Here is a 26,477-nt window from a genome sequence, read left to right on the forward strand (position 1 = left end):
TAATGTTACAATATACAGGTACTATCTTCCAGATTGACATCTTTTCATCTCATACAAAGGAAAACATGTGGTATTTAACCTTTTGCAATTGATATATTTCTCTTAACATTATGAATTCCAGTTTTTCCAATTTGGCCAAAAAAACACTGCATTTCCTGTTTTCTAAAGCTGAGTAGCATTCTATGAGTAGATGAACATAGCATGTCTTCTAAACACAAGAGGACACAGCCAAGTGTCAAAAGCCTCCCATAGCTCAGCATCGTGAAGAGAGCAGGCCTAAGCAAAGCTGTTGTGCACTAGTCCAGGGTTTCTGCAGCTGACATCAATTCATAAAGTGTGAGAGGAAATTAGGAAGCATGGTACTATCCCAAATAGGCAGTAATGTTGCCCATTGGCATGGCTCATTACCCACTCACAACTTGATTCTTGTAGAATGTCCTTTTCCAAGTACATGTATGCTGTTGCTTGACCCAAGAATTGAAATCTCCCTAACTCTTACACTCACTGACCTGTACATAGAAGTCAGCACCACATTTCCAAAGCCAAAGGGTTCTGCCATCCCTGCTTCAGGCAAGTTAGGATTACTTTTCACACATGTCAGCACTACATTGAGGCGATGTCATCTGGAAAGCATTAGTAATCTAGCACAAGCATTTACACAGGTAGATTGAGTGAAGCCTTTGTCCTAATTCATTGGCAAGAAAGCCAGGCTTCTGCCATTCTTGGGATTCATTTCTTTGATTTACGTCTTGTTACTCATATGTATTTTTATATTTTTTAATAGAAATTGTGGATATACTTTAGCATGGTCCACATGCCCCAGTTTACCAGCTGCTCTGTGTCAATGAGATGTTGGGAAGCAACTGGGTCAATGGTGTGACGTGTTGCTGAGGTAACAAACAGCGTATAGTGATGTCACAATGGCTCTGTATGAGATGTGGTGGAGTGAGATAGTGCTTAGTCTGGACATTTCCTCTCAAGCGTTCAGAGGAACAACAGGCTTCAAATCATTCAGCGGAACCAGGGGACAGCAATCAAGTTGCTCAGAGGAAGTGGAGACAAAACTCCTTCCAGGTTTGAAAGATGTGCTGTGAGCGGCGATCTCTGAGCCCAGACATTCTCGTGGAAACTCCAGAAAGGCACCAGCTATTCCTTGAGGATACTCACCTAAGGTCTGTGATTGAAGAAGAGGCCTTTAAGCTTTTATCCCAGCACTCCTTGCTGGACAGACCGTCTTCTCCTAGCGATGGATTCACTCACCAGGAACAGAATAACCAGCATGTTCTGGGGTTTCCTAGAAAACTTTGGCAAATAGTGGAAAGCCCTGAATTCAAATCAATTTGGTGGGGCGAAGGAGGAACCTGCATCGTGATAGATGTAGAGCGATTTCAGACAGAAGTTTTAGAGATGAAAGGCCATTTCAGAATCTTTGAAACGTGCAACATGAAGAGCTTTGTGCGACAGCTTAACCTTTATGGATTCAGGAAGATGCAGTCAACGTTTCAGAGATCGGCTTTCCTATTCCACTTTATGCCGGAATGTCATGATGTCTTAGGGACAAGCAAGGTGATTCAGATTTCCAACCCTTTGATTCCAAGTGAATACATAGGATGCATTTATGGTGTTTAGTTCTTGTAAAGGATCCAGATTCTTGAAGGATGCTTTCAAATTTAACATGGGATATTTAGTTTTCTGTTGTTGCTGTCGTTGTGGGAGAGGTTATTATTCACAACTTCAATATCATTGTGCATCTTCAATATCGTTGTGCATTTTCTGTGTTGTGCAACACAGTCACGTTGGTGTGCTGTGTGCGGGAATCTCCTTTTTCTTTTTCTTTTTCTTTTTTGCCACTTTAGCAATCTTTAACCAAACTGTGCTTTAATGAACAAAGCATAGGCAACTAATACCAATAACAATATCAGAATAATCTCTCTCTCCCTCTCTCTAATTCTCTCTACCCAAAAAGGTGTGTGCGTGTGTGTGTGTGTGTATGCATAGCTGCTGTAAGGAGAATCTGTTATGATAATAAAAGACTTTCTGAACATAAGATTACACACCAATAATTGCACCCAAAACATTCAATGCATGGCTTATGAAACACTGATACAAATTGCTACGCAAAATTTTCCACTTACCAAATATCTTAGCTCCTTGACAGACCCTGTCTGATTTTCAGAGGAAGAAACACCTGTATCTGTGTGTGTATTCAGCTACATTAACCATGATTAACCACGATTCCACATGAGTAGGAAAGCCGAGGATAGCTGTCATGCATCTCTGCAGTTGCTAGTTAGCACAGTTTGTCTTTGCCACAGGTTCACTTCCCTCCTGGCTAGAAATATTGCTGATGCATGTTTAATTTTGTTGCAGTTGCATTTCTTCCATCACCCACATTTCAAACAAGGCTGTCCTCAGCTCTTACGACACGTTCTAAGAAGAGTGAGCATTAAGAAGAAATACCAGCCATTGGAATCCTCACCTCAAAATCAGCCCAATGAGTCACCTCGAGCACAGGAAGTTTTAGCAAAGAATAATGGAAATGCAAGTGTTGTTCCACGGAACAGCACCAGTCTTGGAAACTATGCATGCTTTGGTGCATCATCTCGCAGATGCAGTCCACCTGTAGCTGAGAACGTGGCACGTGAACCTGGAGCAATACGAGGGGCCTTATCAGCTCCATCATCATCTTCTGCCATACGAGCAGTCATCAAGGACACACTCACACTTGCAATTTCTCCTCAGTTGACACCGAGTCAGTTGGTCTCACATGCTCAACATCCTTATTCTAGAGCCTCTCTCATGAATGTTGTTTCAACCACACATTCTTATTTGCAGAACTATACAAGGATGCCACTCTACACTCATCCTTACCCAATGATGCTGCAGCCATCAGGATTCCCCCTCACATACCGGGAATTCTGGTCCCATCAACAATCATCTCATCCCCAATTCCTGGCAGGCAATCCACACATCCCCTTGAGAATGATGCCACCGCCATCTTTTGCTTGCCCTCTTACTCATTTCCAAAATGACCCCACTAACACTACAAAATGACCATGAAAACTGCTGTTACATTCCCTCTGTGGAAGCAGTTCATAAAACTTCGCCAGTGGGTGAATGCTGCAAATAATACACTTGCATAATTTTGCAAATAAAACATCAATGCATATGCTTCATGGGTTATGTGTTTCATTCTCAGCATGCTATTGGGATGCAACAACATGGGATATTGCCAGGGAATAGCCTGAAATTCATGCTGAGTGTTCAACATGGATAAGAGAACAAGTAACAACTTCCATACTTCTTACAGATGTGGCACTACTTACAGAAATCAGATGAGTACCTCCTTTGTCAAAGTAAGAAGGAGGGCAATGGTTGTTGGCATTGTGGTTAGGCATCAGCAAAAGCTGTGAGGGGGCAGGACAAGGGTCCATCATAATTCTTGGCTCAGGCAACCTGCCCCTCAACCCTGCCTGCTTCTCTGATATGCCTGCCCTATCTGACTAGTTCACAGATTCTGCGGAGATTTGAGAGGACAGATGCATGCCAGTGTTGAGGTGGTACTGGTTCTTACAGCCTCGGGATAATTTTGGAAATGTAAAATGGAATGATTTGATACTCCAGCTCATACCTTTCTCCTGCTGTAATAACTGGAGAAGATACAAGTACAAAAGCAGCTCATCCTTTTCAATTTTCCCTCACAAATTCTGCAAGGGAAGAGTCGGAGTGTGTATAACTCTACTCTGTAGAGAGATCCTGGCTTCAGACACTCTTACTGTCCAGTCAATCCCGATAGTGAAGCCATATCATGTGCCTAATGAATGTGAACACCCTCATCCAGGCATGGCATTTCTAAATTCAGGGCAAGGCCAGGGTCTCTGAGAGGAAGCAAAGTGTCTCAAACACCAAGGTGTGGTGAGGGCATATTAGCATCAAGACAGCCTTGCATCTAGTAATTCAGGTTTTCAGTAGAGACACACTGCGACAGTTCCTTGTGTGCAGTATCTTAGAGTAAACATTGGAGTGAGCCCTGCTGAGAATCTGCAGAGCACAGAGACGAGTGTGGTAAGCATTGGCCGAGACTGTCATGAAATCTATGACATTTTGGTGATAAAATTTTTTATAACATGGCTGTTATGAGTTAAATGGGTTCCCAACAGTTTGTCCATTTCATTGTCTCCCATTTTGCCATCCAAAGCTTTTTCTCTAATGTCCAGGCAAGGTGGAGAATTCTGGTAGCAGTTGCAACCTTTGCTTTCTGCTCTAAGGGTATCATGGCATGGTACTCTACTAGCATATTGAGAAGGTAGATTGAACTGTTCCTTTGCTTGTCTACGTTTTATTGAGGAGTAGCTATGCATATTTTATAGCTGTGTATTTCATGTCCTGGGTATATGCAACATTTAAGCATCCCTGTGTGGGATTTAGACATCCCATCTGGTTCTGCTGAATCCACTTTCTGATGTATTATTCAGGTGGAGAATGTGATGTCTTCTGAAGGATTTTGCACTTGTGTTCATAAGAAATATTGGTGTACGCTTGCTTTGATGTTGTCCTTCTTTCCAGTTTTGATATTAAGGTGATGATGGAAGGAATTTTGAAGGATTGTCTTTCTGGCTGCTGTTTTGTTGGTCTTGTGCAGCATTCAGACAAGTTTGTCCTGACTCATTTGTAGGAACTGAGCAGTGTGCACATGCAGGCCTTGAGTTTTCCTTGTGGGTGCAGGGAGGATTCAATTCCTCACTCGCACTCTACCTTGACAATAGAACCATTGACATTTTTAATTATGTCATTACTATGATGTGGAGATTTTTCCTTTCCAGAAATTTCCTCTGATTTGCTGCCTTGTGCCTGCTTGCCATCATTCCCGCTTGTTCAATGTATGTCTGGGTCACCGTGTCCTTGCTGCTACCTATTTTACAGATTCATGTTCCTTTTCCCATTCTGAAGTGTGTCCCTAATGGAGTAAGGATTGTACATATTCACAAGATTTGACTCATTAACCCACTGATAGTATAAGTTGTTTTTTGTCACTCTATTTGTATCACACCTGGCCTGATTTTATTGGTTGTATTTGCTAGTCTTGTGTTTGTTTACTTCAGCTCTTTCAGATGGAGAGATGGTCTAATGTCATGGACATGTCTAGGTTTGCTCTGGGCTCTGATTACATACGTATTTTTGTACTGCCATAAATACATCTCTGAGGTTGTACATGGTCTATTGATATTTAGGAGTTATTTATTTCTTTATAGATTACCTCACAATTTTTGTAACTCAGTTTTCATTCATCAGCATGAGGTTTAGATTCTGATCATTTATTTGTATGCTGGGTTATTTTCTTCTTTTTTACCTAACCGTCTGCAGTTTCAATGCATGCTGCTCAGAGAAGCTGGTAGGTTTTGATATTTTAAACAAACCCAGTCTTGTTTTGTGCCAGCGAATATTGGCATTTACACATGCTTAAATACATACACGTATTGAGAGAACACAATTTATTTGTAATCCAAGCACACACACATGTAAAATCTGGGGCTGTTTTAAGTTACTGACGACAGTGGAGGATTACATCATAAATAAAATAAGTGTGATACATTAGCTTGAAATCAGCTGTATGGGAGTTCACAGTTTTCAGTAATGTGGAAGCAGCACTGGCTATTTCTCAAAACAGAAGGTTTCTCTAGTTGTGTCATTCATCTTGCAACGTTCGCTGCATCAAGTAAAGCTTTCTGAACATTGGGTAATCCCCTTCATTCATTCAGAGCATATTTGAACTCATGGCTCTGGACCATTTTGCTTTATGGAAGCTTTGTGTTGTAACTGTTTATTTTTCATCCTAAATTTTCTTGGAAGAAAGTCCGTGGAAAAACCCATGTCTGACATGTTCTTGAGAGCAGCAGAAGACTTCATTTCTTTTTCAATGAAATGGAAAAGGATTCATGAATGTAGTGTTGTTTAAACTAAGTAATGCTTAATTGAAAATCATCTGGCAGGTGAAATAAATAAGAAGAGGCCATATGCAAATCTGTATCCAAACACAGAGTCATCCATACAGTGTCTTCTAAAACATTTGTTGTTACTGCACACCAGTGATGAAATACAACTCCTGCTGCCCTGCAATCAACTGAGATAAAGGAGTCATGGACAGCATCTTCTAGACAGCCACTACATTGAGAAAAGCCAAAGCTCTTGTGCTCTGATTGAATATGCATGAGTTGGCTTATTGGCATTGCCAATGTAACATCTGCTATTCATAGTGGGCAGAGTATTGTAATCTACATCTTTGAGCAGAAGATATTCTCTGTGTCACATCTAAGTTCTTCAAGGTGCCTCCACCTACACTATTGGGTTTTCAGGTCCAGCGGATGCCCGCCACTTCACTACTGTGGTAGTTGTCCAAAGGCAGCATAGATTGATGCAGATGCAATCATGTACGTCACCTAAAAATCATGAATGGATTTATCATGAATTCAATATTTCTGTTAGGAGATTGCTGTTTTGCCATTAGGTACAGAGGTTACTTACCCCTGCACATTTCCCTTCAAAGGAACATAGGGTATCTGCTCTATACTTCCCTTCCAGTTGTGTGCACTTTTCTTTCTGTACTCAGCAAATATCTAGTTGGTGCTGTTCAACCAATTGAGCCAATATGCCTCTTTGTATTGCAGGACATACACCACCTGCATTCTGTTATATCATTGAAATGAAACAATGTGCTCTTCATCTTCTTGCATAACACTCCCACTCTTTGCTTCTATTACCCTCATGCCTTTACGTGAAGATAATCGACATTAGCATCAGTTTATGATGCTTGTGATTATTCAGTACATCTGTGTCCTTGGCATCTATACTCAGCTTTTGTATAGCTGGTGAGATGAGATGTTTCTACCCACTTCTGATTCCTAGGGCCACTATTATTTCAGCTCCTTTGATAAGTGAGCTTTTATTGAACACTACCAATCCTGTGTGCAATTTCTTTCTTTCAGTTGCTGCATTACGTCCCTCCTTTCTCACATGGGATTTGGCTTTGAAATGTGTCATCAGCTGTAGGTTTTGTTTCATGTCCCGTGAATGTAGACTAGGCTCACATCTATGCAATTTAGGGTCTTTCCTTGGCATGTCACCATGGAAATTTTGGCAATAAAGTGCTGAGAGGAAAATACATTTGGTCAGGCCCAGCGTGGTGGGCTGGTGGCTAAAGTCCTTGGCTTAAACACTCATGGGATCCCATCTGGTTGCTGGCTCTAATCCCTACAGCTCTGCCTGCCATCACACTCCTTACCATGGCCAGGAAAGGCAATTGAGGATGGCCCAGAGCCTAGGGACCCTGCATCCATGTAGGAGACCTGGAGGAGTTTTCTGGCTTTTGGCTTCAGATGGGCACCATAACCAGCCATTGTGGTCACTTGGGGAGTGAATCATCGAACAGAACATCTTCCTCTTGGTCTCCCATCCTGTCTGTGTATCTGACTTTGCAATAAAATTAAATAAATGTTAAAACAAAGAAATTTACTTGCTCAATCCTATCCTGATTTGTTTGTATAAGCTACTCTTGGGTACACTTTGTCAAGGTGGAAACATCCTTAATAATCACAAATAGCTCTTCTGATCCTATGTGTCTTGCAACCTCATGAATCCAAACACATATTTAAAATGTCCAACTAAAATGCCCCTTATATCTGGGGAGATGACTTTTCTAAACTCTGCACGGCATTTTGAAGAGATTCAGGTTTAACTTATTCACTTATCTATTTATTTCCTTGCTTACTTACTTTAGATATTCTTCCTAGTTCAATACTCAATAGCAAATATGTGGAAAATTGCATCAACTTCATCCTCCAAACCATGGGTTACAGATATGGAATTCTTTTTATTTTATAAGATTTATTTATTTTTATTACAATGTCAGGTATACAGAGAGGAGGTGAGACAGAGGGAAGATCTTCCATCCGATGATTCACTCCCCAAGTAAACGCCATGGCTCGTGCTGTGTTGATCCAAAGCCGGGAACCAGGAACCTCTTCTGGGTCCCAAAGCATTGGGCTGTCCTCAACTGCTTTCCCAGGCAACAAGCAGGGAGCTAGATGGGAAGTAGAGCAGCTGGGATTGGAACCGGTGCCCATATAGGGTCCAGGCGTGTTCAAGGCGAGGACTTTAGCCACTAGGCCACGCCTCCCGGCCCAGATGTGGGATTCTTAATCAAAGCTTTTTCTGTTTTTTTTTTTTTTTTTTTTTTTTAAGATTTATTCACCCTATTACAAAGTCAGATGTGCAGAGAGGAGAGACAGAGAGGAAGATTCTCCGTTCGATGATTCACTCCCCAAGTGAGCCCCAACAGGCTGGTGCACGCCGATCTGAAGCCGGGAACCTGGAACCTCTTCTGGGTCTCCCACGCGGGTGCAGTGTCCCAGTGCATTGGTCCGTCCTCTACTACTTCAAATCGTATAAATCTTTCACTTTTTCTGGTTTTAATGACATTTCTTTTGTAAAAGTGTTTGTGTCTAGTTGGGAATGATTATGCTTAGTAAAATAATCGATTCCCAAATGAGAAAAATTACTGAGAGAATGACACATACACCAACAGCAGACAAGCATAGAGAACCAAAAACACAGCACTACCATTGTCTACAAACCCTATTGCAGTAGAGTTAGAAAAATAAACGTGAATTGTCTCCTACGTAAAGTAATAAACCACTTCATAGGATTTGATTCCTGGCATGGTCTAATACAATTCTACATGATGGGATTACGTGTAGAAACAAAATTCCTCAACAACACAGATTTCACTTGATGCCTGTGCTGTTCCTCACTCATCATCCTAAGTGGAGTTTTGCAATTTAACAGGACCCTGGTTCTGAGAAGCAGTAACATCCTAAACATGAAGACACGAAAAGGCACATTTTTCTTGCATTTTAAGACCTGTTCCAGGTCAAGCCATCTAGACCTGAGATATATTTCCTGATACAAATTGAGACATTTCCATATTTGCTAAACAACTAGCAACTTGCATGTGTTTCTGCTGAACCGAACAGTAACTTGGAAAGCAATTGTAAAGAAATCTTCTTTACCTAGAGCATGAGGAAACATCAACGCCAGGCTCCACACAACAAATGAACCGAACTACAGCTCAACATCCATGCTGCTAGAGCTATTGGGCAAGACTGATCCATTGAAGGAACTGAAGACAGAGAGGAGAAATTAAATCTATGCCTGTTCTCAAATGACATGATGCTGTATAGAGCAGAACCAAATGGACAAATCACAAGGCTCTAGGCCCTCAGAGGAGAATTGGGTGGGTTGATTGGGTAACAAGTCAATGCATAAAAATCAATGCTCCTAGTGTATGCAAATAAGTCTAAGCTGAGAAGTAACTTTTATGCGCAGTCACCTTTGAATTAGCAGAGAAACTTGAAAACCTTCTCTTAAGCCTAAAGATGGCTAAGTCCTCTAGGATGGAAGTACATAAACTTTAAAAATCCAAAGTACAAGATGACATTTAAGCTGTACAAATGCATCATGTGCCAGTGCTGCAGGCTCAACAATATTAAAACGTCCTCCTGACAGGCTGTACTAAACAGATTCAATTGGATTCCAGTGACATCGCAACAACATCCTTTTCAGAAACAGACATGAATCCATCATATGCAATGTTCTGATGAAGAATGAACACAATGCTGGAGGAATCACCAGACTTCCAGGTACACTGTGTGGTCAAGGCAATCCAAGTAATCAGGAGTTGGCACTGAAACACAAACAATCAAAATGGAGTAGAAAAGAAGCCACAGTAGTAAGTGCAGACATATACAGTTAGCTAATATTCGACCAGAAAAACAAAAATTGAACCAAAAATTTGGGTCACTTGCAGAAATGCCTGAATAACTGGATGGTGTTCTAACAGGGGTGTAATAAGGCCCCCACTTCTCTGTTCATCAACCTGACCCGTAACATTATTAAGATGCTGGACAGAGGGAGGAAGATGGCAGACGGCAGATAGCTGGTGTAGGTTGGAGAAGGGAAAGAGGGGAACCGATCCAGCAGAGAAACAGGCTAGGAAACAAAAAATTGTAGGGAGAAGAGCGAGAAGGTCACTGGAGCTCACTAAAGTAAGAAGATCTACACGACGTGAAGGAACAGCCACAAAAAGTGGGAAAGAAAATACAGAACGCTGCGGGGAAATTGGTGAGTCACGATCCCAGGCAGGGGAAAGGTGGCAGAGACTCAACCGTCCCAAGGACAGAGGCGGATAGAAGGATAGGCGCCCACACCAACAGGGGCACCGGTCCTCTGGAGGGCAGGAGCCCCAAGAGGAGGCTACTGGACTGATCACTGGGGGCATCATCCCCTGCAAAAGTGGAGGACAAGCAGGGGAGATTTCCCAGAGGTGTGCCTCTCAGCTGCTTAGCATCTTTGGGAGAGTGCAGAGGGAACAGGAGCGGCATGTGGGACAGGGGCTCAGAGATCCCTGTATCGGCTCCGAACTGTGGACTGGCTCCTTTCAGTGGATCCTGTTGCTGAGCTCGGCCTGAGCTCCAGAGGCTGGACAACGCTCGGCAGGGACCTCACATCCTGGGCGGAGGAGCAGACTAGTGGTGGCACGTCTGCGTGCCCCTCACAGCTCTGTGCCTCTCGGGAATCCACTTCCACCCTTGAGAGGGTGCAGCTTAGGAAGTGGCTTCTCTATGGCGGAGTCCCATGCTGGGCACAGCTGGAAAGGCCTGAACTGAGCAGGCTCGGCAGAATTGGCTGGACAGGTTCTCCCAGCAGGAGCCCGCTCGGAAAGACCTGCCTGTAGTGTCAGTTGAGCAGCGCCTCTGAGTAGGAATCCCGGAGAGCGCAGTTCGGCACTGGGACCAGCGGAGATTTCTAGGCCAGCCCAGCCCGGAGTTGGGGATTTCAGGCTTCAACCAGCAGGGGCCTCTGCTGTGCTAACCTAAAGCCCTGAAGAAGAGTCTCAGCTCAGCACTGAGGCAGAAACCCCTGCTGTGCTAGCCCTGTGACCCAGAGCTGAGGTGTGCTCGGCAGTGGGGCACCGCCTTTGAGAGGGAGCCACAGGGGAAGGGGCCTGGCACTAGGGCTGGCCCACAAAGCCTCCTGACCCAGCTTTGGGCTGTGATCTACAACCCTGAAAGTAGCTGGTTACTCAGGCTGTACGCCCTGCTGGTTGAAGCCAGAGACCCCAACCAGAGCCGGCACAGATGAATCGACGCTAAAATCCCAAAACAACAAGAAGCAAAAACCCAATGAGGAGAAGATCAGAAAAAAGCAATGACCCAGAAGAAAGATCAAGCACTCCCTCCCAATACAACCATAAACCAATCCCAATATCTGAGATGCAAGATGAAGACATAGAGGAAATACCAGATAAGGACTTTAAGAAACTAGTGATGATATTCATCAGAGACAGTGAGAAGTGTTGGGAAGAGTCCAAGGTATTCGAAAATCTTGTCACTGCAGAAATAAATCAAGTCAAAAAGGGAATCCTCGATATAGAGCACAAAATTGAAAGCCTAACCAACAGAATGAACACAGCAGAGGACAGAATATCAGAATTGGAAGACAATCAGAATAAAAGGCAGCAGCTCATCAACCAGGAGGAGACAAATCTAGAGAAAGCCAATAGGTCCATACAGGAAATGAAAGACAACTTTAAAAAATCAAATATTAGAATATTACACCATTCTGAAGGAGTGGAAAATGAGAAGGGCTTGCAATGGGTGCTAAGGAGATAATAGAGGAGAACTTCCAGAACACTGGAAATATAAATCCAGCACAAATCCAGAAAGGAAAAAGAACACCCAGTAGATATGATCCAAACAGATCGTCACCCAGACATGTGGTCCTCAAGCTACCTTCAAGTGAACATAAGGAAACTATTCTAAGACAAGTAAGAAAAAGGAAAAGATTACTTTCAGAGGAAAGCAAATCAGAATCACAGCCGAATTATCAGAAGAAACGCTCCAAGCAAGGAGAGAATTTGGTAAAACCTATCAAATCCTGAAACAAAACAACTGCCAACCAAGAATAATGTACCCAGCAAAGCTCTCATTTGCATTTGAGAATGAAATCAAATCCTTCAACAGTAAAGAGAAACTCGAAGAATACATCAACATGAAAGCAGCTCTAGAAAATCTCCTCAGGAAGGTGCTAAACCCAGAGAGAAATAATACAAAACAAAATCAAAGATGGCAAATGGGAAGACCTCCCCACTGAAACACATACAAGGAAAGTCAACCAATCAGAAACCCTAATAGACGCAAATACACACTTGCACACTTACACACACTCATGGCAGGCCAAAATCACACCCTCTCAATTTTGTCTCTAAACACAAATGGACTAAACTCACCAATCAAAAGGCATAGATTAGCGGAATGGATCACCAAACAGCACCCAACAATCTGTTGCCTACAAGAGACACATCTAACCAGAAAAGCCTGTAAGAAATTTAAAATGAAGGGATAGAAAAAGACATTTCATGCCAATGGACAAGAAAAAAAGGCTGGCGTAGCTGTCATAATCTCAGATGACCTAGACTTCAAGCTGACAGACATCAAAAAGGACAGAGAAGGACATTATATATTGGTGAAGGGTCTGATCCACCAGGAAGTAATTACAATCGTGAACATATATACACCTAATTCCAATGCACCTAGCTACGTGAAGCAATTACTTACAGACTTGAGGGGAGACATAGATACACACACAATAAGAGTGGGCGATCTTAACACTCCGCTAACAACTATGGACAGATCAACAAAACAAAAACTCAACAAAGAAACAACAGAGCTCATACAAACATTAGAACAACTGGACTTAGTAGACATCTATAGGGCTTTTTATCCTAAGACCACAGATTATACATTTTTTTCAGCAGTGCATGGCTCCTTCTTCAGGATCGACCACATGCTAGGACACAAAGCAAATCTAAACAACTTCAAAAAGATAGAAATCATACCATGTACCCTCTCAGACCACCACGGAATGAAACTGGAAATCAGCAATTCAAAATGCCCAAGGAAATACAGAAACTCTTGGAGGTTGAACAATATGCTCTTGAATGAATAATGGGCCAGGGAAGAAATTAAAGATGAGATCAAAAAATTTATGGAAACCAATGAAAACCCTGACACAACATTTCAAAACTTGTGGGACACTGCCAAAGCAGTGCTACGGGGTAAATTCATCGCAATTGGAGCTCATGTCAAGGCCCAAGAGAGGCGCCAAATACAGGAACTAACCACACACCTCCAGGAATTGGAAAAGCAGCAGCAGATGAGCCCCACACACAACGGGAAACAAGAAATCATCAAAACAAGGGAGGAAATCAACCAGATGGAAATAAAAAAAAAAACCATACACAAAATCAACGAATCAAAAAGCTGGTGTTTTGAAAAGAGAAACAAAATAGAAACCACGCTGGCCCAACTGACAAAGAAAAAACAAGAGAAAGCAAGAATTAACACCATCAAAGATGAAAAAGGCAACATAACAACAGACATTACAACCATTAAGAACATAATTAGAAATTACTACAAAGCACTGTACTCCAACAAATCAGAAGACCACCAAGAAATGGAAAAGTTCTTAGACTCACACAACCTGCCAAAACTTAGCCCAGACGCAACAAACGAACTGAACAAACCCATAACTGAAGCAGAGATTGAATCAGTGATTAAAGATCTCCCAACAAAGAAAAGCACAGGCCCAGATGGCTTCACTGCAGAAGTCTACAAAACATTCCGGACAGAACTAACCCCAATCCTCTACAAACTCTTCAAAACAATAGAAAAGGAAGCAACTCCTTCCAAACTCATTCTAGGAAGCCAACATTACCTTAATCCCCAAACCGGACAGAGATCCTACAGAGAAAGAAAACTACAGACCTATCTCTCTGATGAACATTGATGCTAAGACACTCAACAAAATCCTAGCCAATAGAATTCAAAAAATCATCTGACAGATCATTCATCCGGATCAAGTAGGATTCATCCCTGGAATGCAGGGGTGGTTCAACATAAGGAAATCCATAAATGTGATACACCACGTCCCAAAAACTGAAAAACGAGAACCACATGATAGTATCAATAGACGCAGAAAAAGTTTTCAAAAAAATCCAGCACAATTTCCTGCTAAAGACCCTAACCAAGGTAGGCATAGCAGGAAAAATTCACAACATAATCAAAGCAATATATGAAAAACCCAACGCCAGCATCATACTGAATGGAGAAAAACTAGAACCCTTCCCACTGAGATCTGGAACAAGACAGGAATGTCTGCTTTCTCCACTGCTAGTCAACATAGTTCTAGAGGTACTCGCTGAGGCAATAAGACAAGAAAAAGAAATCAAAGGAATCCAAATGGGAAATGAAGAAGTCAAGCTTTCACTATATGCAGATGACATGATTCTTTCTATGGAAGAGCCAAAAGGCACAACACAGAGACTACTAGAACTTATACGACAGTTCAGTAGAGTGGCAGGGTACAAAATTAATGAACAAAAATCAACAGCCATTGTGTATGTAAACAACCCCAAGTTGGAAATAGATCTAACCAGTAAGTTACCATTCAAAATAAGAGAGAAAATCATGAAGTATCTGGGAATAAACCTAACCAAAAATGTAGGAGACCTATTTGAGGAAAACTACAAACTACTTAAAAAAGAAATTGAATAAGACCTCAAAAGATGGTGTAACATCCCATGCTCCTGGATAGGTAAAATCAATATCATTAAAATGTCTATATTGCCAAAAGCAATATATACATTCAACGCAATTCCAATCAAATTGCCAAAAACATTCTTCATGGAACTGGAAACAATGATCCAAAGGTTCATCTGGAAACACAAAAACCACGAATAGCCAGAACCACTCTGAAGAACAGGAAGTTAGCAGGGGGAATCACAGTCCCGGACCTCTAGACATACTATAGGGCAGTGGTTATCAAAACAGCCTGGTACTGGCACAAAGATAGAGAGGAAGATCAATGGAGCAGAATAGAAATACCAGATGGGAACCCACACAGATACAGTCAAATAATCTTTGATAAAAGGACAAATAATAATCCTGGCAAATGGGAAGGTCTGTTCAATAAATGCTGTTGGGACAACTGGTTGATAGCCTGTACAAACAAAAAGATAGACCCACATCTCTCACCATATACTAAGATCAAATCTAAATGGATAAAAGATCTAAACCTGCATTCAGAAACCTTCAAACATTTGGAAGAAAATGTTGGAAATACTCTACAAGATCTAGGGGTAGGTTCCTACTTCCTAACAAGGACACCGAAAGCAGTAGAAATTGAGACCAAAATAAACAAATGGGACCTCATCAAACTAAGAAGCTTCTGCACAGCAAAGGAAACAATCAATAAAGTAAAAACGCAGCCCACAGAATGGGAGAAGATCTTTGGGCACAACATAGGTGAGAGAGGACTAATCTCTAGAATATACAAAGAACTACACAACAGCCAAAACACCAAAATAAACAAGCCACTCAAGAAATGGGCATGGGAAATGGGCAGACACTTCACAAAAGAACAAACCCAAATGGCAAATAAACATTTGAAAAAAAGCTCAACCTCCCTGGCAATAAGGGAAATCCAAATTAAAACATCTATGAGGTAACACCTAACGCAAGTAAGGGTGGGCCCACATGAAAAGCACCAACAACACTTCTTGGTGAGGTTGCGGGGAAAAAGGGAACCCTACTCCACTGCTGGTGGGGCTGCAGGCTGGTGCAGCCTCTATGGCAATCAGTATGGAGAATATTCAAACAACTCAAAATCAACTTACCATATGATCCAGCAATAACACTCCTAGAAATATATGAGAAATATGTATGTTGTTTTATGAGAAACCAACATGCACTCCTATGTTCATAGCAGCACAATCAGTAATTGCAAAAACATGGAAACAACCAAAAGCCCATCAGCAGAGGATTGGATAAGAAAGCTATGGTTCATCTACTCCATGGAATACTACGCAGGTATTAAAAAAACAAAATGCAGTTCTTTGTGGCCAAATGGGCCAAACTGGAAACCATAATGCTAAGGGAAATGAGCCAATCCCAAAAGGTTAAATACCACATGTTTGCCTTAATTTAAGATGATATGATGTTATGTATAATATATTATGTCATGCATGTTATATGTTGTGTATAAACCAAAATTGAAATGTCAATGAGGTGGTCACAGAAGGTGATTAAGAACTTGCATTTACTCTTAACATATTGGTTACTCATTACTATGTCAATTAATTCCACAATGATGGAAATTTTCACAGATAGTATGTTAGAGATTTTATGGACTGGCTCTGTTTTCAGACCAGAGAGGGTATACGTAAGAAGCCGTTGAACTTTTCTGGACAATAAGATGCTGGACTCTAAGTTTGCTATATGCTTGCAATGGGGGATTCTCAACTGAACTTGAACTGTGGTTATGCAACAAGGTGGAGGAATCCACCATGGTGGGAGGGTTTGGGGAGGGGTGGGAGAATCCAAGCACCTATGAAACTGTGTCATATAATACAATGCAATTAATGAATTAATAATAAGAAAATAAAAAATAAAAAAAGATTTGTTTAATTTTTTACAGTCTGATACACACAGAGGAGGAGAGACAGAGAGGAAGATCTTCCGTGCGATCATTCACTCCCCAAGTGAGACTCCATGGGATGATGCGCACGGATCCAAAGCCGGGACCTGGATCCTCTTCTGTGTCTCCCACGCGGGTGCAGTGTCCCAATGCACTGGGCTGTACTCTACTGCTTATCCAGGCCACAAGCAGAGAGCTGGTTGGGAATTGGAGCTGCCAGGATTACAACCGGAGCCCATATGGGATGCGGGGTTTCCACGGAGAGGACATTAGCAGGTAGAACATGCCGCCGGGGCCCTACATGTTAGTTTTGTTAGGGTGCTCAACCTGCTTGATTCCATCACACTGGGCTCAAAGGATATGGAACCGGAAGGGACCAAACGGAGTTTCCTAGATAGCTGCTATCAGAGCTGATGGGATGTGAAGTTTATGAGCCATGTGGAGTTGTTTTATCACTGAAGAGCTGTGCTGCTGCTTTTGGCAGTTGCCATTCACTGCCATATTGAGTTTCCTGAGTTTCACAACAACTGTTCCACATATGTGCTGCCAGAGCACTTGGTTTCCATGGCAGCGGGAAATGCTGTGGGTGCTGAACCTGTCTTTGGCTGTGGAGTTTTGAGTGTCTTGAGTCAGCAGATACATGTTAATGTTGTGTGGGTGCTCAATTTACTTGATTCAAACTCACTGGGCTCCATGGACATTCGAGCGGAAGTGAACAGACAGGGTTTCCTAGATAGCTCCCAGCACAGCTGATGGGATGTGAAGTTCATGAGCCAGGTGAAGTTATTTTAGCAGTGAAAGAGCTGTGCTGCTGCTTCAGAGAGTTGCCAATCTCCACCACCCTGAGTTCCCAAGCTGTCATATCCATTTTCAGAAATAAGTGCTGCCAGAGCACTTATTTGCCATAGCAGTGGCAAATGGCTAAGGCGCTGAACTTGTCTTTGGCTGTGGAGTTTTGAGCGCCTTAGGTGAGGAGCTATATGTTAGTTTTGTGTGGGTGCTCAACTTGCTTGATTCCATCACACTGGGCTCAAAGGGCATGCATCGGAAGTGAGCAAACAGAGTTTCCTTGATAGCTGCTAGCACAGCTGATGGGATGTGTAGTTACTGAGCCAGGTGGAGTTGTTTTGGCACTGGAAGAGCTGTGCTGCTGCATCAGGCAGTTGCCATTCACCACCAAACTGTGTGCCCTATATATCATATCCACTTTCAGACATATGTGCTGCCAGTGCACTTAGATTCCATGGCAGTGGGAAATGGCTTGGTCGCTGAACTTGTATTTCGCTATGAAATTCTGAGCGTCTTGAGTGAGGAGCTACATGTTAGTGTTGTTTGGGTGTTCAGCTTGCTTGATTCCATCACACTGGGCTGCATGGGTTTTGAATTTAAAGGACCAAGAACATTTTCCAAGATAGGTGTTAGCACAGCTGATGGTAAGTGAAATTCATGGGCCAGGAGGAGTTGTTTTGGCACTGGAAGAGGTGTGCTGCTGCTTCAGGTAGTTGCCATTCACTACTGCACTGTTTCCTTAGGTGTCACATCCACTTTCAGACTTATGTGCTGCCAGAGCATTTGGTTTCCATTGCAGCGGGAAATAGCTTAGGCACTGGCTTGTCTTTCACCTTGGAGTTCTGAGTGTCTTGAGTGAGGAACTACATGTTAGTTTTGTGTGGGTGCTCAACTTGCTTGATTCCATCACACTGGGCTCAATGGGCATTGAACCGGAAGGGAGCAAACAGGGTTTCCTAGATAGCCTCTAGCAGAGCTAATGAGAATAGTAATTCATGTGCCAGGTGGAGTTGTTTTGGCACTGGAAGAGCTGTGCTGCTGCTTCGAGCAGTTGCCATTCACCACCACAGTGAGTTCCCTAGTTGTCACATCCACTGTTCCACCTATGTGCTGCCAGAGCACTTGACTTCCATGGCAGTGGGAAATGGCTTGTACGGTGAACTTGTCTTTGTTTGCGGAGTTTTGAGCGCCTTGAGTGAGGAGCTACATGTTAGTTTAGTGTGGCTGCTCAACCTGCTTTTTCCATCACAATGGGCACAAAAAGCATGGACTGGAAGGACCAGGCAGGGTTTCCTAAATAGCTGCTAGCACAGCTGATGTGATGTGAAGTTCATGAGTCAGGTGGAGTTGTTTTGGTAGTGGAAAAACTGTGCTTCTGCTTTTGGCAGTTACCATTCACCACCACCACAGCATCATCCTTAGGTGTCATATCCACTTTCGCACATATGTGCTGCCAGCGCACTTGGTTTCCATGTCAGGTGGAAATGGCTTGGGCGCTGAACTTGTGTTTGGCTGTGGAGTTTTGAGCACCTTGCGTGAGGGTCTACATGTTAGTTTTTTTTTAAGATTTATTCATTTTGTTACAGCCTGGTATATACAGAGGAGGAGAGACGGAGAGGAAGATCTCCTGATGAAGATTCACTCCCCAAGTGAGACGCAATGCGATGATGCATGCGGAACCGATGCTGGAACCTGGATCCTCTTCTGGGTCTCCCATGCGGGTGCAGTGTTCAATGCATTTGGCCATCCTCTACTGCTTTTTCAGGCCACAAGCAGGGAGCTGGTTGGGAAGTGGCGCTGCCAGGATTAGAAAAGGCGCCCATATGCCATCCTGAGCCTTTCACGAAGAGGACTTTAGTAGGTACGCCATGCCGTTGCACCCCACATGTTAATTTTGTGTGGGTGCTCAACCTGTTTGATTCCATCACACTGAGCTCAAAGGGCATTGTGCCCGAAGGGACCAAACAGGGTTTCCTAGATATTTGCTAGTACAGCTAATGGTATGTGAAGTTCATGAGCCATGTGGAGTTGTTCTGGCACTGGGAGAGCTGAGCTGCTGCTTTTGGCAGTTGCCATTCTCCACTGGACCGTGTTACCTAGGTGTCATATCCACTTTCAGACATATGTGCTGGAAGCGAACTTGGTTTCCATGGCAGCGGGAAATGGCGAGAGTGCAGAAGTTGTGTTTGTCTGAGGAGTTTTGAGTGCCTTGAGTGAGGAGCTAGATGTTAGTTTTTTTTTCTTGAAGAGTTATTCATTTTGCTACAGGCTGATATACACAGATCAGGAGAGACAGAGAGGAAGATCTTCCGTGCGATGATTCACTCACCAAGTGAGAAGCAAAGGGATGATGCGAGCGGATATGAAGCCAGGACCTGGATCCTCTTCCGGATCAACCACATGGGTGCAGTGTCCCAATGCATTGGGCCATCGTCTACTGCTTTCCCAGGCCACAAGCAGGGAGCTGGTTAAGAAGAGGAGCTGCTGGAATCAGAACCGGTGCCCATAAGGGATCCCGGGGCTTTCACTAAGAGGACTTTAGTCGGTAGGCCATGCCACCAATCCCTACATGTTAGTTTTGTGTGGGTGCTCAACCTGCATGATTACATCACACTGGGCTGGAAGGGCATGGAACCGGAAGTGACGACACAGGGTTTCCTAGACAGCTGCTATCAGAGCTGATGGGATGTGAAGTTCATGAGTCAGGTGAAGTTGTTTTGGCACTGGAAGAGCTGCTGCTTAGGGCAGTTGCCATTCACTACCATACTATGTTTGCTAGGTGTCACATCCACTTTCAGACTTATGTGCTGCAAGCGCACTTGGTTTCCATGGCAGCGGGAAATGGCTAAGACGTTGAACTTGTCTTTGGCTGTGGAGTTTTGAGCGTCTTGACTGAGGAGCCCTACAGTTAGTTTAGTGTGGGTGCTCATTCTGCTTGATTCCATCACACTGGGCACCATGGGCATTGGAGCGCATGTGACCAAACAGGGTTTTCTAGATAGCTGCTAGCACAGCTGATTGGGATATGAAGTTCATGATCAGTTGGAGTTGTTTTGGCATGGGAAGAGCTGTGTTGCCTCTTCGGGCAGTTGCCATTCACCACCATACAGAGTTCCCTGGGTGTCACATCCGCTACTCCACATATGTGCTGCCAGAGCACTTGGTTTCCATGGCAGCGGGAAATGCCTAAGGCGTTGAACTTGTCTTTCGCTGTGGAGTTTTGAACGCCTTGAGTGAGGAGATACATGTTAGTTTTGTACGGGTACTCAAATTTTTTGATTCCATCACACTGGGCTCAATGGGCATTGAACCGGAAGGGAGCAAACAGGGTTTCCTAGGTAGCTGCTAGCAGAGCTAATGGGAGGTGAAGTTCATGGTCAGGTGGAATGGTTTTGACTGGAACAGCTGTGCTACTGCTTAAGGTAGTTGCGATTCACCGCCATACTGAGTTCCCTAGGTGTCATATTCATTTTCAGACACATGTGCTGCCAGAGCACTTAGTTTCCATGGCAGCAGGAAATGGTTTGGGTCCTGAACTTGTCTTTGGCTGTGGAGTTCTGAGTGCCTTTAGTGAGGAGCTACATGTTAGTTTTGTGTGGGTGCTCAACCTGCTTGATTCCATCACACTGGGCTCAAAGGGCATTTTAGAACATTCGGTCACACACAGTCTCCTAGATAGCTGCTAGCAGAGCTGATGGGATGTGAAGTTCATGAGCCAGGTGGAGTTGTTTTGGCACTGGCAGAGCTGTGCTGCTGCTTCAGGCAGTTGCCATTCTCTACCACACTGAATTCACAAGCTGTCATATCCATTTTCAGACATATGTGCTGCCAGTGCACTTAATTGCCATGGCAGTGGCAAATGGCTAAGGCGCTGAACTTGTCTTTGGCCATGGAGATTTTTTTTTAAAAAATTTATTTATGTTTATTACAAAGTCAGACATACTGAGAGGAGGAGAGATAGAGAGGAAGTGGGGCAGCCGAGATTAGAACCAGCGGCCATATGGGATCAAGGCCAGTACCTTCGCCACTAGGCCACACTGCCGAGTCCGGCTGTGGAGTTTTGAGCGCCTTAGGTGAGGAGCTATATGTTAGTTTTTTGTGGGTGCTCAACTTGCTTGATTCCATCACACTGGGCTCAAAGGGCATGCATCGGAAGTGAGCAAACAGGGTTTCCTTGATAGCTGCTAGCACAGCTGATGGGATGTGTAGTTACTGAGCCAGGTGGAGTTATTTTGGCACTGGAAGAGCTGTGCTGCTGCTTCGGGCAGTTGCCATTCACCACCAAACTGTGCCCTATGTGTCATATCCACTTTCAGACATATGTGCTGCCAGATTACTTGGTTTCCAGGGCAGTGGGAAATGGCTTGGTCGCTGAACTTGTATTTCGCTATGAAATTCTGAGCCTCTTGAGTGAGGAGCTACATGTTAGTGTTGGTTGGGTGCTCAACTTGCTTGATTCCATCACACTGGGCTGCATGGGTTTTGAATTTTAAAGGACCAAGAACAGTTTCCCAGATAGGTCCTAGCACAGCTGATGGTAAGTGAAATTCATGGGCCAGGAGGAGTTGTTTTGGCACTGGAAGAGCTGTGCTGCTGCTTTAGGCAGTTGCCATTCAACATCACATAACCATACCCTAGGTGTCACATCCACTGTTGCACATATGTGCTGCCAGAGCTCTTGGTTTGCATGGCAGAGGGAAATAGCTTGCGCCATAAACATGTCTTTGGCTGTGGAGTTTTGAGCTCTTTGCCTGATGAGCTACATGTGAAGTTTGTGTGTGCTCAACCGGCTTGATTCCATCACACTGAGCTCAAAGCGTTTTGGACCGTAAGTGGTGACACAGGTTTTCCTAGATACCTGCTAGCACAGCTGATGGTATGTAAAATTCATGAGGCAGGTGGAGTTGTTTAAGCACTGGAAGAGCTGTGCTGCTGCTTCGGGCAGTTGCCATTCACAACCACACTCTGATCCTTATGTGTCACATCCACCGCTCCACATATGTGCTGCCAGAGCACTTCGTTTCCACGGCAGCAGGTAATTGCTTGGAAGCTGAACTTGTCTCTGGTTCTGGAGTTTTGAGGGCTTTTGTGAGGAGCCACATGTTAGTTTTTGTTAAAGATTTATTTTATTTTGATTTCAAAGTCAGATATACTGAGATGAGGAGAGATAAATAGAACGTTGAGCTTCAGGGCTTAGAACCAGCAGCCATATGGTATCAAGGTGAGGACCTTAGCCACTAGGCCACACTGCTGAACACTACATGTTAATTTTGTGTGGGTGCTCAACTTGCTTGATTTCATCACACTGGGCCAAAAGGGCATTGCACTGGAAGTGACTAAACAGGGTTTCCTAGATAACTGGTAGCACAGCTGATGGTATGTGAAGTTCATGAGCCAGGTGGAGTTGTTTTGGCACTGGCAGAGCTGTGCTGCTGCTTCAGGCAATTACCATTCACCATCAATCTGAGTTCCCTAGGTGTCACATCCACTGCTCAACATATGTGCTGCTAGAGCACTTGGATTCCATGGCAGCGGGAAATGGTTTGGGTGCTGAACAAGTCTTTTTCTGTGGAGTTTTGAGCGCCTCAATGAGGAGCTACATGTTAGTTTTGTGTGGATGCTCAATCTGCTTGATTCCATCACACTGGGTTCATAGGGCATTGGACCGGTATGGACCACGCACAATTTCCTGGATAGCTGCTAGCCCAGCTGATGGCATGTGAAGTTCATGAGCCAGGTGGAGTTGTTTTGGCACTGGAAGAGCTGTGTTGCTGTTTCTGGCAGTGCCATTCTCCACCATACTCTGTCCCTAGGTGTCACATCTACTGTTCCACATATGTGCTCCCAGAGCACTTTGTTTCCCTTGCAGGGGGAAATGACTTGGGTGCTCTACTTGTCTTTGTCTATGGTGTTTTGAGTGCCTTGAATGAGGAGCGACATGTTAGTATTTTTTTTTAAGATTTATTGATTTTTTTACAGCCTGATATACACAGAGGAGGAGAGATGGAGAGGAAGATATTCCGTGTGATGATTCACTCCTCAAGGGAGCTGCAGTGGGAAGATGCCCGCGATTTCAAAGCCGGGACCTGGATCCTCTTTCAGGTCTCCCACGATTGTGCAGTGTCCCAATGCATTGGGTCATCCTCTACTGCTTTTCCAGGCCACAAGCAGGGAGATTGGTGGGAAGTATAGCTGCTGGGATTGGAACCGTTGCCCATATGCTTCCCCAGGAATTTCACGGAGAGGATTTTAGCTGGTTAATCACGCCACCGGGCCCTACATATTAGTTTGTGAGGGTGCTCAACCTGCTCAATTCCATCACACTTGGCACAAAGTGTATTGGACCGGAAGTGACCAAACAGGGTGTCCTAGATAGCTGCTAGTACAGCTGATGGGATGTGAAGTTCATGAGCCAGGAGGAGTTGTTTTGGCACTGGAAATGCTGTGCTGCTGCTTGAGGCAATTGCCATTCACCGCCATACTGAGTTCCCTAGTATCATATCTTTTTTCAAACATATGTGCCACCAGAGCACTTGGTTTCCATGGCAACGGGAAATGGCTAGGGAGCTAAACTTGTCTTTGGCGGTGGAGATTTGATAGCATTTGTGAGGAGCTACATGTTAGTTTAGTGTGGGTGTTCAAACTGCTTGATTCCATCACACTAGGCTTCAAGGGCCTGGACCAATAGGGACCAAACAGGGTTTCCTAGGTATCTGCTAGCACAGCTGATGGGATGTGAAGTTCTTGAGCCAGGTGGAGTTGTTTTGGCACTTGAAATGTTGTGCTGCTGCTTAGGGAATTGCCATTCACCACCGCACAACCATCCCAATGTGTCACTTCCACTGTTCCACATATGTGCTGCCAGAGAACTTGCTTTTCATGTCAGCGGGAAATGGTATTTGGAGTTTTGAGGGCCTTCATTGAGGAGCTCCATATTAGTTTTGTGTGGGTGCTCACCTGCTTGTTTCCATCACACTTGGCTCAAAGGGCATTGGCCAGCAACTGACCAAACCGGGTTTCCTAGATAGCTCCAAGAGCAGCTGATGCTATGTGAAGTTCATGAGCCAGGTGGAGTTGCTTTGGCACTGCAAGAGCTGTGCTGTTGCTTCAGGCAGTTGCCATTCACCAAGGCACTCTGTTTCCTAGGTGTCACATCCACTGTTCCACATTTGTGCTGCCAAAGCATTTGTTTCCATACCAGCAGGAAATGGCTTGTACGCTGAACTTGTCTCTGGCTGTGGAGGTTTGAGCACCTTGAGTGAGGAGCTACATGTTAGTTTTGTGTGGGTGCTCAACCTGCTTCATTCCATCTTGCTGGTTCCATGGGCATTGGACTGCAAGTGACCAAACACATTTTTCTAGATAGCTGCTAGCACAGCTGATGATATGTAATTTCATTAGCCAACTGGAGTTGTTTTGGCCCTGGCAGACCTGTGCTGCTTCTTAGGGCCTTGCCATTGACCCCCGCACCACCCCCGTAGATGTGATATCCACTTTGAGACATATGTGCTGGCCAGAGCACTTGGTTTCCATGGCAGTGGGAAATGGCTTGGGCTCAGAACTTGTGTTTGGGTGTAGAGTTTTGAGCGCGTTGAGTGCGGAGCTACATGTTAGTTTTGTGTGGGTGCTCAACCTCCTTGATTCCATCACTCTGTGCCAAAAGGGTAGTGGACCTCAAATGATGACACAGGGTTACCGAGATATCTGCTAGCACAGCTGATGGTATGTGAAGTTCATGAGCCAGGTGGAGTTGGTTTGACATTAGCAGAGCTGTTTTGCCTCTTCGGCCAGTTGCCATTCACCACAGCACTTTGATCCCTAGGTGTCACTTCCACTGTTCCACATATGAGCTGCCAGAGCACTTGGTTTCCATGACAGTAAGAAATGGCTGTGGAGTTTTGAACGTCTTGAGTGATGAGCTATGGTTAGTTTGTGTGGATGCTCAGCCTGCTTGATTACATCACGGTGGGCTTAATGGACTTTAGACCACAAGTGAACTCAAAGGGTTCCTAGACAGCTGGTACCACAGCTGATGGGATGTGAAGTTCATGAACCAGATGGAGTTGTTTTGGTACTGGAAGAGCTGTGCTGCTGCTTTGGGCAGTTGCCATTAATCACAACACTACTTTGCCCTTGTTTTACATCCACTGTTCCACATAGGAGCTGCCAGAGTACTTTGCTTCCATGGCAGTGGAAATGGCTTGGGCGTGAATTTGTCTTTGGTTGTGGAGTTTTGAGCTCTGTGAATTAGGAGCTACATGTTAGTTTTGTGTGCGTGCTCATCCTGCTTGATTCCATCACCCTCGGCTCAATGGGTAATGGACCGCAAGTGACGACAACAGGTTTCCTAGATAGGTGCTAGCAAGGCTGATGTGATGTGAAGTTCATGAGCCAGGTGGAGTTGTTTTGGCACTGCTAGAGCTGTGCTGCTGCTCCGATTAGTTGCCATTCACAACACACTACCTCCATAAATGATATATCCACTTTCAGACATATGTGCTGCCAGAGTACTTGCTTTCCGTGGCAGCGGGATATTGCTTGGGGGCTGACATATCCCTGGCTATGAAGTTTTGAGATGTTGATTTAGGAGGTATATGATAGTTTTGTGTGGGTGCTCAACCTGCTTGGGCCCATAACACTGGGCTCAATGGGCTTTGGATGCAAATGACCAAACATGCAATCCTAGATAGCTGCCAGCACAGCTGATGCTATGGGAAGTTCAGGAGCCTTGTGTAGTTGGTTTGGCACTGTAAGAGCTGTGCCTCTGCTTTGGGCCAGTTGCCATTCACACCAGCACTGAGTTTCCGAGGTGTCACTTCCACTGTTCCACCTAGGAGCTGCCAGAGCACTTGATTTCCATGAGAATAGAAATGGCTGTGGAGTTTTGAACTTCCTGAGCGATCAGCTACATGTTAGTTTTGTGTGGTGCTCAGCCTGCTTGACTCTATCACGCTGGGCTCAAAGGGCTTTGGAATCAAGTGACCACACAGGGTTTCCTTGATAGCTGCTAGCACAGCTGATGCTATGTGAAGTTCATGAACCAGGTGGAGTTGTTTTGACACTGGAAGAGCTGTGCTGCTTTTTCGGGCAGTTGCCAT

General features: G+C 44.2%; 1 protein-coding gene across 1 annotated transcript in view; it reads left to right on the top strand.

Moving 5' to 3' along the window:
• Positions 1-1,021: 1,021 nt before the first annotated feature.
• LOC131478732 (uncharacterized) overlaps positions 1,022-26,477 on the top strand; it is a 138,564-nt gene continuing 113,108 nt past the window's right edge. The window contains exons 1-2 of the mRNA XM_058659305.1: positions 1,022-1,566; positions 2,371-2,545. Of these exons, the coding sequence (XP_058515288.1) occupies positions 1,084-1,566; positions 2,371-2,545 (658 nt within the window). The 5' untranslated portion in view covers positions 1,022-1,083. The remainder of the gene's footprint in view (positions 1,567-2,370; positions 2,546-26,477) is intronic.

This window comes from Ochotona princeps, chromosome Y (genome assembly GCF_030435755.1).
Source record: "Ochotona princeps isolate mOchPri1 chromosome Y, mOchPri1.hap1, whole genome shotgun sequence".
Classification (NCBI taxonomy): domain Eukaryota; kingdom Metazoa; phylum Chordata; class Mammalia; order Lagomorpha; family Ochotonidae; genus Ochotona; species Ochotona princeps.